Source organism: Callionymus lyra, chromosome 19 (genome assembly GCF_982586985.1).
Source record: "Callionymus lyra chromosome 19, fCalLyr1.hap1.1, whole genome shotgun sequence".
Taxonomy (NCBI): Eukaryota; Metazoa; Chordata; class Actinopteri; order Syngnathiformes; family Callionymidae; genus Callionymus; species Callionymus lyra.
In genome coordinates this window covers 15,287,540-15,304,621 of record NC_141836.1, presented here as the reverse complement: position 1 = coordinate 15,304,621, position 17,082 = coordinate 15,287,540, and the positions used below count along the sequence as shown (strand labels likewise).

The window sequence follows — 17,082 nt, the reverse complement described above, 5'->3', positions numbered from 1 at the left end:
TTAAAAGCAACTTTTATCATCACCTGAATTAAAAGCACAACAAGATCTAACGATGATTAAGTTTATAAAGACAGAATAATAATATAATACTTGTATTTAGAATATATAAAATGTAGAATATCTTGTTCAAATATATTATTATATTTGATTTTGCAATGCATCTGCAGTTCTTCATTCTTGTTTATTGACTCATAATGTCACGGCTAATTGGGTGTAATTGTTCTGCTATAATTGTGTCACGCTGAATGTTTTGTCACTTCTAGGTGAACCGTATAAGGACGAGGGATCTGGACTGCAGTCTGACCGTCCCCCTGATCAGGGAGGCTGGAGACACGTTGGATCTGGTCATTAGCAGGAATCCTCTGGAAACCTCGATGACCCAGCTGGCCGACAACTGTGACGACCCTTCAAACTCGCTCTTCTGCTTCTCACAGCACAGGACCAACAGCGTCGCCTTGTGACCCTACACCCCTTACACCCCCCCCCAAACCCCCCATCCTCCCCCTTACACCCCCCTAGGATTAGAAGGCCTACCTCTGCGTCGGGGACCTCACATGTGTCGCACACCACTCACTTTTGTCACACTGTACCTCGGAGACCTTCACACTGATGTTCAGCACGTGGAGCATCCATCACATGCACTCTTACACTTCCAGAGCGGAGGAAGAAAATCTGAGCTTGACTCTGGCGTTCACATTTTCAAAGTGTTTGCTGCCGCTGCCGGTTTCGGACAAAGAGGTAACACGATGCACTGCAGGACGACCCCCCCCCCCCCCCCCACACACACACACACACATACCCACCACCCCTCCTTCCCCCACGTCAACTGAGTTATATAAGAGCTGGAGCTCCTAATGGAGATGTCACCACATGCACAACCCCCCCCTCTAAGGCGGAGTTAAATATGGCACAGCCAAGCCGCGTGTTTCCACTCACTGTTGCGCACAATCTTCACACACCAACTTGATTTATTTCTTTATTTCACAGAAGATGACTTTTTCAGCCACTTGTTTGAGTCCGAACCCCCCACACCTCCCTACTCTACCCCACCACCCCCCCCCCCCCCACACACACACACACACACACAAACCCGACAACCCACCCCATAGAAGGGACAGCTTCTCCAAATAGACTGTAGCATTCCCATCACTTGCCAAACCCCGGAGCTCTCCTGCCTTTTTTAATTGACACGTCAAAAGAAACCCATTAAAAAAATATGTACGTTTTTGTTTTTGCACAAGTAGCACCGTCCCATTTGTTCTCCCCGTGTCTGTTTGTAGTGTTGTAAAAAAACGTGTTGGTCAAGTCGGTTTGAAGCTCAACAGTATTTTTTTTTTCTTCTTCCTACCAAGCATGCATACGGTGTAACAATGCTGGAGTAGGAGACTTTTAATACGCGTCATTTTAATGATTTATTTTGTCATCCATATTTGTATAATTTAGGGTACATTGATTGACGCTGTGATGTTTTTAATGAGTGCACACTTGTTGTTGAGAATGTGTGACTGAATTTTATTTTTGAAGATCCTAAAATGGCAACATTTATTTAAATGTTATTTAATTATTTTTTTTCTTGTTTAATTTATTATGGAATATGTTTTTATGAGAATAAAGTTTTACAAATACTATGTTTTCTCTCACTGAATTCAAACCCTATTTTTAGTTTAAATTTTTCATTTGTTTGTTTTTTTACTCTATTGATCTTTAAACAAAGTTATCTTTTGATTTGCTCCCCAAATATATAAAATTATACTTTAAAGTTTGACATTGATGTTTTAATGAATCCCAGAATAAAGCAGATGCTGACAAACGTTCCAAGCTGTTAAAACAGGAATGTTGCGTATCCTCTTCATGTGACTTAATTCATTCATGACATTCATTAGATTGGAGTTTAATAATGTGAGAGCTGGAGGAGGTTCAAAATCTGTCACAATGGATCATTTTGGCACCTTCAAAATTAAACGCTCAAATGACTTCTTTGTTGCAAACCACCTTTACGCACGCACAAGAGTAGCAGGGCGTTTGCCCATGACAGCTGTTGGACTGTAAAGTGATCTCCTCAGGGTTTGTGTCACCCATGATTGATGAAATAGAAATCTTGAATCTAATCTGGGTGACACATGCCTCGTCTACTCTCAGTAATGACCTATTTGTGCCTCGGCCGGTGCCCTTCCAGTCAAAGTGACGGCGGTGTGTAAAAATTCCATCTAGCGGTGGGTCTCAAAGACGACAAGAAACGCTCACACCAGTGATCTAAAAGAAAAATATTTGTTTTATTTTCCATCTACATGATGCAATGTGCATCTAAAAAGGGGATGATCGTGTTACAAAAATACTTTGGTACACTTCAAATTTGAGAGTAGCACAAGACAAAGCAGTGGTGTTCTCTAGTGGCTCGTGGACAATAGTTTTCGTTCAAGCCATCGACAAACGATTTGCTCCGACCAAAATCCAGTTTCAAATTACGATATGCTTTAAAATGTTCAATAAACGGATATTTAACTTTGATACATTCCCAACTCACATTGATCAATATTTACAAAACAAATGTCTTTAGCTATCAGTAGTAATATAATTGATAGTTTTTGAATGATGAAGTATAAAATTGTTACAAAAGGCAAATGTGACGTACAAACAAATCCATTTCTATGATACAACAGCTAAAGCAGAGTTTTGAGAAACTATAAATCACTAGTTTTTTGCTTTTGTTTTTCTCACATTGTTTGTTGTTGATTCATTCCTATGTAACGTTCCGCCGCGCTGTTGCACTCGAAAGGCGGTCCATGTACCCAAGCTAAGAGGTGGAAGGTCACCCGACTAAAACTCATCCCATGACGGATATGGTGAATTAAAAACAGTAAAATTGTACTGCAATTGCATAAACAAAATATACAACAGAAGTGTCATGAAATATAAAGTGCAAAGAGAGGTTTTTAAATGCACTGCAACTGACTTTAGTAGTCACTCAGGCAAAGTAGAAATACTCTAATGTTACCACATCCCTTTTTGCTTTTAACGTTTTACTTTATCCTCCTTGTTTTGCCCATTTTCTTTTGCATACCTTTTTTTTTAAACCAGTCTTGCCACTTGGTTCTCCGTTGTGGCTGATCAGCAAGCTTGCGCTGCTGGTTACATTCATTAAACGTGTGTGTGTGTGTGTATGTGTGTGCAGGTGACATTAAACAACATTTTGGAAAATGAAGTTAGTAGGGCTGACAATGTTTTTAAACTCTCCAAACCAAAGGCCTGCTACTCTCTCAGCACCAATGCTAACATGCCAGGCAAGAGAGGGACGTTTTCCAAGGCGTATTTTAGTGCTTTCAGAAGATAATGTGAATTAAAAACTAAAGTTTAAGTTGACCTTTCATAGTTGTAGGCTCGTTGCGTTCAGCACGCTAACAGGATGAACACGTGTACGTTGTTGACCTCCTGTCTTTGACAGGACTACCTTAGCTTTTACAAGTTACGTTTCTCAAAGTGAGCAAATTCCTCTTGTCTCTCTGCGATCCACAGAAAGTTAGTAAACATGGGGAAAAAAGCCTAAATTGAGCTCAGTGTCAACTACAGCCAGAACATCGACATCAGGATCGAAAATATACAATACAATTTACAAGAGCCAAAAGTTACCACGACAATATACTTTTTTTTTTGTAAGTAAATCCCACCAGTTTGTCTACTGTGAAGAAAAAAAAAACCCCATTGTAAACCTACCATCATTAACGTTAGCATATGAATAATACAGAAAGCACATCAAATCATATTCCTCTCACAGAGAGCGCTCACATCATCGTCTCGACAATGGTGTGGGGAGGCTTGTTCAAGCCATTGTTCCCGTTCGGGTCCAGCGGCTGCATCAGCTCGCTGCCCTTCAAGTTGTACTCCTTGGGCCGGGAGCTCACGCCAGACTTCGCCGGGGCCGCCACCGCCTTGATCCTCTGGAGGAGGAGGAGACAAATTGTTTTTGGTTAGCCATTTTGGAATCTGCTCAGCAAATTGATGACATTCCGTTCCTACTGTGTCTTCTTTATACGTCAACACAGCAAGAAAAACAGGAATCCACTTTGATTTGGAGCCAACCTTCTGTTTTAATTGTCATTGTTGATCTGTTTTTCTTTTCTCCATTATAGTCTAACTTGAAGTGTCCTGAGATAACGTCGGCATGATGAGACACCTTATCTGGTTTTTATCTGGACCAGTGAGTCACAGGAACTTTAATTATGGAAAGAAGTAAGAACGTCATGATCCAAATAACCTTTGAATCCAATGGCAAAAGTGTTCCTATTTTAGGATTTTTTTTTTTAGTAAATCTCTTCCATCTGAACCAAAAATTAAAGCTTTATGAACAATCACATAATTTGATAATCCGTATTCTCCACCCACCTCAATGAGAGGCCCCTCCGACTGCAAGATCTTGATGACCATCAACATTGGGATACACATCATGGAAGCCAACGCCAAACACCAGCCCACACCGATGGCCCAGTCCGGGTACTCGTACACCTTGTTGTAGGTCAAGGGCTTGTACTTCACCAGCGAAAAGACAAAGCAGCCCTGTGAACAAACAAACATTTACGGCCTCAGTGACCTTCAACTTTTATATCCAGAAACCCAATATGCAATAAACCGGTGTAAAGTTTTACCAGGCAGAGGACGGGGGTGATTACGGTCCAGCTCCATTTCATCCATGAGTTTGGTCTGTAGCCAATCATGTCCTCCACTGCATCGTAGAAGTTGTCCACGCCTGCGCAACACACATTAATAAAAAAAAACCTGTAAAATCTTATCCACAGACTGTCAACACACGTGATGTTGTGACTGCACTCGCCTCCATGATCGACTTCTGGAGTACACAGTTTTACGAGCCCTTATCTAACCGTCAGCTGTAAACCTTTCACGGTTGTGTACAAATGTAAACACTCACTTTATCTTTATCTTTCTAAACTTGTTTTGGTACATCATCACCTTTTCTGTGCATCGTGTGTTGGTGAGAGCTCATTACTTTCCTAAATAATAATTTTGTTTTCATGATTATACCTCCATAAGTGGGTCAGAGTGTTACACTTTAGCCTCTTACTCATTACCCAGCTTTTATTGTTCTTGTCTAAATTGGTCAGTCAAGCTTTTTATCGGCAGTAAGTACAGCCATAAAAGGTGTTGCCATCCGTGACCGTAACTTCACACCCTTTTAAAATCCCCCCAAAAACAATCTTGACCTTGCGTACTTCCTGTTGCCGTGGCTGCATTGTTAAAAATCGGGGAACGGTTTTCGCTTCTCGTCACTTCACCAGATACCCACAGCACAAATGTGCCCTCTAAGTGGCAGCACTCCACTCTCCGTGATTAGATCTTGGGGGTGTAAGTGCTGCTAACCATGAGCCAACGACTTGACTGTTGGAAGGGGGGCGTGAAGCAGCTCCTTTTTTTTTTTCTTATTTTAAACTAACCAAAACCTAATTTATGATCTGACTGAACCTCTAAATAGTCAATTATTTTTGAAGAACCATTTCAAAAGCCTTCTTTCGTCCCTCCATACATCCTTCTTCCGCGCATCTGTCTAGTCTCCATCCCGACTACAATACCAATCCGGACTCTGGATTAGACCCAGCCCACGGTTCGATGACTGCACATTTAGTGTAGTTATTTACTACGCTGAGGCGAATCACGACAATGACACTTTTGTTCAGCCGTCTTCCTGAGTCATTACTTAAAACAGACCCCTCTTACTTACCATAAACCCAGGCTACAGCGATGCACTCGAAGAATGCCACCCACAAAAGGCACACACCACTGGCTGCATAGTAGTCAAAGAGTTGGAACACGTACATGCCACCCTGAAAGACAGAAAAGAGTTGCATTAATTATCAGCCTTACTAGCGTGGAAAGAAAGCCAGTCAGAGAGATAAAAAGGGATGTGGGGAGGAGGGCAATAATGTGGTGGGGAAGTGGGAAAGCTGAAGAATTTTGGCACCAAACCAACAGAGGCAGAGTTCAACAGGTGCTAAAGCGTCATTGAAGCATAACTGATAAACGGAAAACAGCATTCCAAATTGTTCCATTTAGACACAGTGGATGCGTGCGCTGAATGCATCGGAGGCCATATTTGGTCATAACAAAAGCAGTGGCAAGTGGAAAGACAGTGGCGGTATCTCGGCCACTGACTCACTTTTTCTCCTCCAAACAAGAGCAGGGAACTTACTTTTGTTACCATGGCCAGTCCCAGGAGATAGCTCATGAAACACATAATGGCTATGAAGATCTCTCGCCGGTAACGTTTCCTGAGAAGGTCCGGGTACAGATCCACGATGGAGGTGATCTGACCTTCCACTGAAACAAACTGCAAAGATAAGAAAAGGAATTAGGAGCGTTTCCCGGGATTATCTTCATGTGTGTGTGATGCATCTGAACCGTAGAAAGAGAGCTTTGTTGAGCTTTCTTTTTTTTTTTTTTTTTTTTTTTTTTTTAAATCGGCTCACTGCCACGATGAAAACATAAATGAATCTCTCTTCATGTGTCACTCGCGCACCATCGTGACTCTTGGAAATGTGCACATGACAGGGGCATGAGTGTGTGGGGGTGCAGCCGTGATAGAATTTGATAGTCAAACAGTGTATCCTTGGGCACACATCCTCCGCCATAGAAATAGCCGCAGTTGCATGGGAATTTACATGTGCTATGGTTTGATGACTAGCCGGCCATGTGCAGCACTGAGTTAGCACGGGTCTAGAATTACACTTAGAAGTACGAAACGTGATCTATGATGAGATTTCATTCTTGTCCCATCTGAAATTATTAGCCTTATAATAAAACTGTTCTTTGCAAAAAGAATGATTACTCTTTCTATTGACATCATAGTTAACTGTAAAATATATTAATAGATAGTGGTGATGTGTTAAAAGTCTTGGAAATTTACTGCCAAAACTAAAATCTTTGGGATAGTCTTGATGTCGGGGAAACCTGAGATCTTGATGACATTAAAATGCGCTAAGAGGCTGATTTACTGGAGGTTTGCATGCCTTTAAACAAGATACACCCCGTAAATAAAATGTGAAATGTGATCTTTCACAGGGGTGCACTGCCATGTGGCAGTTGCTGAATTGTTCATATGCTCAATGATGGTCTGGCGTTGTGTTCATGAATCGTGAAATGTAACCCATTGCAACCATCCTTGATCACTTATCTATACATGCATTCATTTAACAAATACAGTCTGTATGTGCAGTTATTCTGTCCTTGTAACAACCGCTTTTCTAAATATGTTTTGGTGGAACAACCAATCAACATACAGTTCACTGCTCAGTACATCTCTTGTCTTTTCGTGTGCTCAAAGCTCTGTAATAAGCTCTCCAGCAAAAGGGATTCACGTCATACCAATGGACCCGCCCATCAGGCAGATGGTGTAATCTGCTCTAGCCTGACCTATTCTATGACTCAACCACGTCTTTTGGCTCAGAACATGCTTTGATGGACGACCATATGCCGAAGCAAAAGGCAAGACCGTCTTCGTTGAAGAAGAGGTTCTTGTAAATGGAAAACATCGTGTTGACCGTGTTTATGTTTGTAATAAAACATTATGAATTCAGCACTGACCTGGCTATCGAGACCCAGAAGCAGCAGCATGATAAAGAAGAGGATTGCCCAGAGGGTAGGCATTGGCATCATGGACACAGCTTTTGGGTAGGCAATGAAAGCCAAGCCAGGACCTGGAGGGAGAAAGACAGGGGGGAGGGGAGAAAAGAGTTCATTGACCACTTAGTCAGAACGCAGTTTGGACGCTCTAAGACAATCGCAAAATGTTTTGCAGAGAGAATGTCTGCAGTCCCCAAAAACCGCAGGAAAAGCTCCTTCAATGTTGGTTTCAGATCAGCCTTCATGTAAGCAAAGCGGCTTCAGTGATTGAAACTATACAATTTTGCATCTAATGATGAGCTCTTCAAGTTCCAGGTACATGACCAAGAGTTTAGCATGCTGAAAGGAGGTCCACATGAAAGACAAAGCGTCGTCAGAATCGATGAATTCCACCTGTGGAGATCCAAGACTGGGATTGTTAAGCAGTGCTGTTGCTCACCTACTAACCATGACAATCTCCTCAACACTGTCCCCTGGTCAAGACTCCATTCAGCATAGTTACAAAAACGAGTTTGAATGTAGGACATGAGCACAAGTCAGTGGACGATTGACGATTCTGAAGGTCCCACTAAGCAGCTCCTTTAAAAGATAGGCCTTATTGATACTTAGGAGTTTTGTGTCTAAGGCTTTAGCCCCTTCATTTCAGCATCGTTTGAGACTTCAATTCTCAAACTTAGAAAGTCATTTCTCTCTCACAACTAGCTTTATTTGAGTTTCCTTCATTGACCAGATTCCAATCGTCTTTTTTTCCTACTTTTACAGCAGCGCCCACCATCGCTGCTGACAGCACCTTGGACCCTCGTACCTGACTCTGCCACACTGGCAATGTCCACCCCTTGTTCTTGTGCCATGAAGCCCAGGACGGAAAATATTGCGAAGCCAGATACAAAGCTGGTACCGCTGTTGAGGCCTCCCAGCAGCAAACAGTCCCTATGTCACACATATGTCATGGAGGTTGTTAATGTACACAAGCGGAACCGAGGTTCCCATTTTCTCTCTACCCGGGGTAGGAGCTTCTCTCACCTGTAGCAGTTGTACTTGTACTTGTTGTAGCTTCCCAAAGATGTCATTGCTCCAAGACAAATTGCGTAGGAGAAGAAAATCTGCGTTCCAGCATCAATCCACACCTAGTAAGTAAGACAGTGTGTATATTGGCATTAGACATAATGAGAATAAAGCAGGTGTGTGATTTGGGTGTGTACAAATATTTAAACTCGGGATATCCGTTTCCTTGTTACGTTATTCCAGTAGTGGTTAAAGATGTTTTTTGTTTGGGTAATTCTATTTTTGAACGGGGACATTGTGTCTTCTCATAATGAAACCCCAAAGGAGCCAAAACTCGTTGCTAAAACCTATTTTCTAAAGCAGTTTGTTTTGAAAAAAATACCAACCTCTGGGTCCTGCAGGCGGGTCACGTTGGGGTAAAGGTAAAATTTGATCCCCTCGCTGGCGCCTGGAAGGGTCACTCCACGAACCAGCAGCGCGATCAGCATGACAAAGGGGAATGTTGCTGTTACGTAGACAACCTACCAAAGAAGAGAAAATATACTCGCATTATGAAGTGTTCGGTCATTACTGTAAAGCTTAACATTTCCAAAGGAGAAAAAATGTTATGAGCCCAATACAAAGAGTCCTTTTTGGAAATGGTCTAGTTCTGACCCACTAGTGCTGAGCGATCAGTGTAACAGCCTTTGAGGGGCACAGTCATGTTTTCTTAACTTGTTTTCTAAGAACACAATATCCTTCTGTGTTCCCGATTTAATGAGGTGAGGAGGAAGGCCAAACAAAATGTCTTACTTTCCCCGTCGACTTGACTCCCTTCCAGATACAGAAGAAGCAGACGACCCACACGGCCAGCAGACAGATTGCCAAGTCCCACTTCAGGGGCCCGATGTCCTCGATCCCCGAGGAGATGCTCAGAACGTTGTGCCTGCGGAGAACAGACGAGGAACATGACATTTAGGGTGACACTGCCTAGACCTCACTGCTAGCCGAGTTAATGTAGTTATTCATTGCGAGCCCTCGACAACAAAAGCACACAGATATTACACAATGTAACCATTGAACAGGTTTACGTAAGACATAAAGCCGGACAGTATTGAAAGAGGTTTGCTGTCAGAGGAAACTCACTCCCAGAACTCGGTGACAGGGGAGGTGAAGTTGGTCATGTTGGCTGCCAGCCAAAAGGTTTTGTTCTTGCGGACTGTGTCCTCCACACAGTATTCAGTGTTCCAAGGCTGCTTGCATTTTGCCCAAGGGAGCTCTGGCTGGAAGCACTGGAACAGGTAGTACAGCCCCCACGCCAAGATCACAATGTAGTAGATGTTCAGCAGTGACACGATGATGATGGACGCGTAGCCAATACCTGCAGAAGACAGAAAAAAGGCAATGCGTGAATCAGAAAATACAAATGAATATTCGTTTTTAGGGATTTAGTTGTTTAATAGAGATTGAGTTTCTGCCATTCAAGTTTTAAAACAGGGAGTTAAGAATGTTAAGCTTTAGAAGCAGAATGATCTAATCATTGATCCCTTTGAGTCAATTTAGTGTCTCTTCTTTTTCCTGTGATACATGTGACCATAAGACAAAATAAGCATTCATTTTTTTATCTATATCTATAGTGACGAACATATACTGTATGTATATTATTCACGGTGTTGGTATTCAGTACAATGCTGTTACTGTATAGGGGCTAATTTAAGCCCTTCCCTCGGGCCCGCTTCTAAATTCTCAAGTGTATTTTTAACATAATCACTAATAAACTTGGCACCCCCTGCCTCTTCAGGCTCACATTTAAAAGCAATGTGACGAGTTCAGTTGAACCAGGAGTATGTGACGCACCGTGTGTGCATCTGTCGGGAACATAAATCTGTTTACATACATAGTCACACTGAGGGGCCGAACCTCCGGCGCGAAGAATAAAAATCAAGGTCAGGTGAGGGAAAGGTTAGAGATATATTCGGTGTCCTAGAAATCATTGTGACTTTATCTTGTGTCCTCTAAAGGAATGGAAACAGCGCGAGCGTGTTTGTGTCATCCCAAATTCTTGAAGTGATTAAAAATCCATTAACCCAGAGGACGTCGGGTTGGAGGGGGGCCTGACAATGGAGATTTGCGATTGGCCGATCGGTTCGCAGGAGTGCCGGTTGGACAGACAGCCATCTCAGCATTCCGCGAATAGTGGAGTCAGTCGGCAGCTGCTGGAGATCCGGTGCCACACGGCTTCATCTTTTTTGGCCCGCTGTATTTTGTGTGAACATGAGTAAGGACAAGGTGCCCCACGGCTTGTCCACAGCGCTCAAGTGTGGCCCCTCGTACTAGCAACTGTCACCGGAGTGTCTTGTGTGAAACAAAAGTCAACACAGGGGCACGGATTCATGACGCACAACGAGAACTTGATCGCTCTGGGCAACTTCCTAGTTTTTATATAGCAACCAAGAATATTTATAGCACGCAAAATATAGACGTATTGTGCAAAAATAATCGCACAAATTTAATTAATTCAATGTAATCTATGTTCTATGATCAACTTTGTGTCTTATTTAGGTGAGGAAAGAGTCTATATGTCCAACCAGCACACCGGGATCTCCAGTTGGGTTCTTAATGTTGTTGGATCTGTAGACTTACCAGTGAAGATGGGACAGAGTTTGGCCCAGCAGGTGATTCCTCCTTCTGATGTGTACTGGCCCAGTGCAACCTCCAAAAAGAACACTGGGAGCCCCCCGCCGAACAGGAAGATAGTGTAAGGGATGAGAAACGCACCTGGTTGATGGAAAGTTGAATTAATTGACCAGTCAAAGCAAAAAAAGGCTTTTCTGCATCTACTTACCTCCACCATTTTTATAACAAAGATAAGGAAAACGCCAAACGTTTCCCAATCCAACGAATCCACCGGCCACGGAGAGGACAAAGTCAAGCTTACTGGCCCACTTCTCCCTCTGCGGAGTTTTGCCCTCGGCCTCGTCTTCGGGCCGCGTCCCTGGGCTTTTCCCGGGCGAAGGTTTTAAGGTGTCCTTGTGGAAGTCTTTTAGGCATTGTAGCTTCTCTTTCTGTGCCATGCTGTCGGGAAAAAAACAAAAAACATTTTTTAATGATTAAAAAAAATGACATCATCAGGAAATAAAAGCAAGGAAATGAAACCTTGATAAAAAACATCCTTGAGGATATTAAGATTGACTTTTTTGAGACACGGAAAATCGATCTTTGTTGATGAATAAAACCTGCTAAAAGTTTTATATTAAGAGTAGGTTTATAGCGCTAACTATATTTTAATTTTATAAAAGAGTTTAAAAAAAAAGAGAATTGTTTGAAACTAGCAAAATGACAAAACATGATTTGCAATGAAAGTGTTTAAAGTTTAAAGACTGCCATAAAAAAAATTAAAAAAAAGGTGTTGCATTACAATTGACTCATGAAATCTTGACATCTCCGACAAGACATCTCAATAATTTGGACCGTGATCAAAATGAAATATTAAAAAGAACAAAATGTTTTTAAAGGGCGTTGTCCTGATTGACAATGAAAGAAGGGAGACGTCAAAGTGTTTGTGGTGTCAAACTGAATATGAAAGAGTTTTTTTATATAGCTTTTTTTTACTTATATGCTCCGTGCAATTGAATCAGTAACCAACCCAGGCTTAAATGGAAATACGCTTTGCTCAATGCAAATATATGTCTACATCACTCCAACACAGTATTTGTTAGGGAAATCCAAACAATTGAAACACTCAAGCAAACAGACTGGTTCAAAAAAAAGAAAATCTCAAGAGCTTGTCACACGTTGAACAATAAATTGATATTTGAGGAACCTAACTGTCCCTTTTGAAATTAAATTGCTTCCTACTTCCTGCCTTAGTTCAAACCCGCTACCTGTTGCCACTAAACACCTTATTTGACAGGTTTTGACAAATAGTCGACACATTGTTATAACGACAATAGATTGCTTCATGTATTTTTGTAGCAGGTTTTTGTTGAAGAAATCATGAAATGAATGCTTGTCAAAAGTATTTTGTCAAAAGTGTTGTTCAAACTGAAAACCCTTCTCTCTCCAAGATACACTTTTTTGGAACTGGTGCAGCTCTAACTTGGGGCTCAGTGGGAAGCCTATTGTCCCTGAAGGGAAACGGAAGGGAAGGTTGATTGGTTCTTTAAGTCCTCCCTTGAACCCAATGGAAAATTTCCATTGAGCTTTTTTTTCCTGATGCTGCCGTCTCAGTCCACCGATTCCAAATTTAGAAAAGGAAAAGATATCCTCTTGGCCCTGGTCGCTCTGAGAATGATACAGCCGCTTAAGATCACAGCGTGTTTATACAGTAAAGCGCCTTTCCAAGAAAGACAGGATTTGTCGCGCACCGTTTTAACCAACGAGAAACAGGACCAGAGTACGAGTTCAAGACGTGTCCGGCTGATTTATGTCTTTCTACTGGGCCAAGTCAAATAGCCCGAGTTCATTGAGAGAGACAAAATAAATCATTTAAGAAAGAACAAGCTGTGCTAGGGTGTGACGCATTCATCAAGGAAAAAAAAAAGTTTGGAAAAACAAAACATTTATCAAATCAGTAAAGACATAACCTCACAGACAGAACATCTCCGTCTGAGCAGCAGGTGCTTCTGTCAACAGTCGCACATTCTCACCCGGAACAACCTGCCTTCCTCTACACCAGAAAAGCATTTATCCTTCCAAGTACTCAACGCTCGCACGGATCCATCTCTCCCCTGCGGACCAAGTCGACTTGGACGGCTTCTTTTTTTTTCCAGTCCCCAAACCCTCATTGCATAACAGGATAATTTCTCGCTCATCTCATCCCATCGTCCTCGTACTTTTATCCATGTTCTCACCATGGCTTCAAGCTTTTAAGATTTCCCTCACCTTGAGGCGTAAGATGATTAAATTACAGCCCTTTAACCTAAATGGCAACATTCTCTCTCTGTCTCTCTATAGATATATACAACAAAAAAACTACAATTAAAGTTGATTTAAAATCCATTCCGAGTAGGTCACCGGATAAAAAAACTCACATTTCCTTCATGGCTGCGGCTGTGATTGTAGTTCCTCTCGCTCTGCTATCACCATTCCTCTGTTCTGATCGCCTTTATGCCGCGCTGGGATAGAAAAAGCGGAGCTGACACCAGGCCCCACCCCTTGGCTAAATACAATTAAATCCAAAGAGGAGATTGGCCGCACACTCCCTGTGACGGACAACTCAGGTACCAACATGGGACACTGTAAATTTCCACTTCTCAAAGCGCCCTGGACACATAGTCCGGCACACACACACACACACACACACACACACACACACACATACACACATACGCACACAGAGATGCAGGGGAGGACAAGAACACCCGAGGGGGAGGGAGGGGGTCCTCAAAAGTTTTAATATCTTCTATGGACAAGACAAAGTGGTTAAAAAATGTGTTAGGAAAAAAACACCATTTTCATGATGTTATATTTAGAACGTCTTGGCGGTCTCCCCCGCTATCAAAGTGAGTTATTACCCCGGCAATGTAAACAAGTACATTGGGTCATAACAAAGCCTAATATGGTGATGTGTCCTGGTTTAGAGACCGTTTACTGCTCTCACGCTGCGAGACACTGAAGAAAGAGCACACACACACTGACTTAAAGCCTCGCATGTCACCATAATCCACCGCATTTCGGTCACTTTCTCGCCCTGATTTCCTGATATAAAGCATCAGTCACAACTCTTACAATATAGACACTGGTTGAACGACATGTTACTTTTGTATTTGGATAAAATAAATATTCACATAAACATTGATATGATTCCTAGAAAATGTTTGTAGAAGTAGAATGAGTGGAATGTTTAAATTGTGTGGAAAAGCATTTAGTGGACTAATTGAATAAAACTTGTATTTGGTAGTTATATCCATAAATTATTATTACACAGACTTATTTCAGAGCAATTGCTCATGTCGAGGCTTCAATACAAGATGGATGTTAGTGTTGAAGATGAAGACAACTGAGCATCAGTCGCTACATTAAAATGAACAAACATGTTTCCCTTTAACTCTTAAAAAGAACAGATTACTCAACAAAAAAATAATCCAAACCCTTAGTCCACATGAGAGCGAGTAGAAAATGAGTGAACTTTGAATTTTGGGTGAACTCTAATAGTCAAATGTTTCAATCAATATATTCTTGATAAGATCTGAGTTTAGCTATTTACGGTTATAACAGACGACCAAATATAAATAAGTTAGTAAGTAAGTCATTTTTATTTGTATAGCGCTTTTCCAGACCAGGGTCACAAAGCGCTTAAACAATCAAAACAATACTCAATAAAGTATATACTTTAAAGGTTTAAGATAAAACTGATAACACAACAGGAGTTCCGGAAAATAAGTGTAAGTCCATTAGTTCATTTGAAATTTGAATTCTTTGTGAATTACATACTACTTATTTGTTATTGTAAGAACAAGATCATAATGATAAAATTGACCATTATGATTTATATTTTTTATTCCTATACTGTTTAAGGGTGTAAATAAACTCAATAAAAATGCGTGGTTGTCATTAAATGATGAGGAAAATAGTATAACATTGAATACAAATATATATATACTACCTTAAGAAGATGATCAATACCTATGAGTGAATCAGGATGAATGAAAATCTACACAATGGTAGACTTTATTATTGACAATTTAGTGATCACATCTCTCTTCATTGATCGACACATGTGGCCTCTTACCTTAAAAACCGTAACACGAACTAACAACATTTGTTTCAATTCCTGCTTTATTTAGTGACGCTATAAGGATTTAAAGACACTTCTTTGAGTTTCTATTCCATCCAATCGTACCTGTCGCTCCAGCAGGAGGTCATCAAAGGCCACACGTCAATCAATCATAAACCGGGCGGAGAGACAAGTAGGTTAAGTAGTGGGCGAAAAGATTTAAGCACCTAAACGCCTTAGACCTCCTTGAGACCCGCAGACACGCGCTGTAAGTCGCTCAGAGGTGCGTGGAAGGTGCGGGACTGACGCGCCGTCGTTGGACGGTGATGCACACGGTGCGCCTGATCGCATCATTTACGAAAAAAATAAAAAAATAAAACGTGTTTTTTTTTTTTTATTATCTTAAAAAGCAGCAGGTTCGACGTTAACCGTTTTATTGCTTATCTGACGTAAAAGTATGTTTTTTTTATCTTCTATCTACTTCAAGCGCACTAATATGAAATTCAAAAGAAAAATAACGGAAAATAGTCGTTTTATTCTCACAAAGCGTTGCCCCGTTTGTCTATATGTCTCTCTCTCTATATATATATTTATTTAATAATAAAAAAAAAGCACGTTACCTTCTCGTCGCTTCTTCCAAGCCGTGTGACACGTTTTTTTCTTTCTTACACGTACATCACGTTTCCGTTGGCCGGGGTCGTTTAATATCAGTTTGAGTGGAAAATCACCAGCTTCTCCGCGCAGAACCTCTTAAAGAGACAGTCACCCATTCCACCTGGTCCACGGCGCTCACGCGTGACATTATAGCATATAATATCAGACTATTTGGAATATAATGTTTCATATTATAATATTTCAGACGTTGTAATACATTGTTTATATATGTATATCTATTTTTTAATTTTCGTTATTTATTTTTTTATTTTTTTTATTTTCATTATTTATATTCACATAACTGTATTGTATTGTTTGCTTTATATAACATTATATTATACTATACATTAGGGCCAAAACCTGCATTCAATAACGTGGAAAACCCTTCCAGTCCAGATTATTCTTCTTCCCCCCCCCCGCCCCCCCAAGACATTTTTACCATATTTTCTGAAGGAAAACATGATATAAAAATAAAAGATCTGTGATGACCTACTTAGATCCAAATCTCCGAGATATGGACCCGACCGAGTGACTGGAACCAGCAACGTTTATCACTTCCTGTTTCATTTCTGTCGAAGAGTCATGCCTTGTTTACATAAGGAACAGAGGTCGAAGGTCAATGAAATGTGATTATTTATTCATTTCTATTGCATGATTTCGACTTGCGATGTGACACGAATCTACTTCTAGTACGACTTCGTGAATCCGCCGTTAGAGTCGGATATCTTGTGCTCGCTTCGGTGAAGTCACTTTCTGCTGCCAAACAAAGCCCGTTTCCCTCGTTGCTCAAAAGGCAAGGCAGTCGGGGTGACTGGCAAGAGTTCCGAGGCTCTCTTAGAGGATATAACCAGCTCGGAATCTAAAGTAGAGCAATCTTAAAGGGCCTGCGGAATGTTTATTTGTCCTTAAGATGGACAAAAGTACCGGATGTTGTACTTTACAGACATTTGTAAACATGTTTCTTGTTGCTGAACGATTAGGTATAAATGTTTTATTTTTCTTCTGTTTACAAAAGCGCACGTCGTCGTCCTGCGGTGGATTTGGAGCTCTTTTGTTAGAGGTCTGTCTAAGGGCACAGCAGTCACATGGTAGCAGAGTAA

The 17,082-nt window shown here is 41.2% G+C and overlaps 2 protein-coding genes across 3 annotated transcripts in view; one reads left to right on the top strand and one right to left on the bottom strand.

The window, feature by feature from the left end:
• LOC148059698 (glutamate receptor-interacting protein 2-like) overlaps positions 1-3,679 on the top strand; it is a 29,494-nt gene extending 25,815 nt beyond the window's left edge. Inside the window, exon 24 of the mRNA XM_087781947.1 lies at positions 264-3,679. Coding sequence (XP_087638073.1) covers positions 264-461 — 198 coding nt within the window. The 3' untranslated portion in view covers positions 462-3,679. The remainder of the gene's footprint in view (positions 1-263) is intronic.
• LOC148059697 (sodium- and chloride-dependent taurine transporter-like) lies at positions 2,255-16,082 on the bottom strand. 2 transcript variants are annotated; one of them, XM_087781949.1, is made up of 14 exons: positions 15,949-16,082; positions 11,456-11,685; positions 11,254-11,388; positions 9,757-9,991; positions 9,424-9,556; positions 9,018-9,152; positions 8,650-8,753; positions 8,432-8,556; positions 7,588-7,700; positions 6,197-6,334; positions 5,729-5,831; positions 4,641-4,741; positions 4,381-4,551; positions 2,255-3,935 (listed from the first exon to the last, which is right to left on the bottom strand). In XM_087781949.1, the coding sequence occupies exons 2-14, from the start codon at positions 11,682-11,684 to the stop codon at positions 3,780-3,782; spliced, it is 1,878 nt and encodes a 625-aa protein (XP_087638075.1). In that variant the 5' UTR covers position 11,685; positions 15,949-16,082; the 3' UTR covers positions 2,255-3,779. The 2 variants fall into 2 exon arrangements, with proteins under 2 accessions (XP_087638075.1, XP_087638074.1); XM_087781948.1 differs by lacking the exon at positions 15,949-16,082 and adding an exon at positions 13,644-13,879.
• Positions 16,083-17,082: the final 1,000 nt, after the last annotated feature.